Here is a 629-nt window from a genome sequence, read left to right as displayed (position 1 = left end):
TGGTTTTTATTCTTCTTTTTTGGTCGTTCGTGGCCTCTGTATCGTTGTGCCGCTCCGCCTTGGTGGAGTTGGGCGGTGCCCCGGGTCCTCCCGGACTTGTCCGTGTGGCGGGGTCGGTCCCCCACCCCTGTATTTTTTTTTGGGGGGTGCCAGGCGCGCCATCTGGTTTTTGCCGTCGTGATTTGTGCTTTCATGTACTGGTGGTGGCTGCGCTTTTGTTTGCGGCACCGCGCGTTGCGCTCTGGCTGTGGGCCTCTGCCTCCCATGGGGTGGGGTGGCCGCCTCGGGCGGGGTTTTACACCAACATGCCCTTGGTAATGAGGGCTGCCTTCATATGTCGCCAAGGTGTGGGGTATATGAATTTATTCAAAGAAACTAAATGCACTCACTAAATTTTTGAAGTGGGTGGTCTCCTTAAAAAAAAAAAAAACCAAATTCCTTTTTATTTTTCTTTTCAATACATGCGTTCTTAGGAATGCTATCCCCTTGGTGACGTTAGGCCATCGAAAGTTGGAGCCAATGTCCATTATCCCTTATTATTTTGAGGGAAGCCATGGACCAGCAAATTCTCTTCTTGAGAGTTTACTGCTTCATAAGCTACAAACGTCATACAGCACCGGGAACAGCAG

General features: G+C 50.2%; 1 protein-coding gene across 1 annotated transcript; it reads left to right on the top strand.

Moving 5' to 3' along the window:
* Positions 1 to 2: 2 nt before the first annotated feature.
* TM35_000801070 (uncharacterized protein) lies at positions 3 to 392 on the top strand (the record flags this gene model as incomplete). The annotated part of the gene is made up of 1 exon (XM_029031373.1): positions 3 to 392. A coding segment is annotated over one exon (390 nt), but the record flags the coding sequence as incomplete, so codon positions are not given.
* Positions 393 to 629: the final 237 nt, after the last annotated feature.

The sequence above is a fragment of the Trypanosoma theileri genome (genome assembly GCF_002087225.1).
Source record: "Trypanosoma theileri isolate Edinburgh chromosome Unknown TM35_Tth_80_V1, whole genome shotgun sequence".
NCBI lineage: Eukaryota > Euglenozoa > Kinetoplastea > Trypanosomatida > Trypanosomatidae > Trypanosoma > Trypanosoma theileri.
The sequence above is the reverse complement of the archived record's forward strand: the minus strand, read 5'-3'. Positions and strand labels throughout refer to the sequence as shown.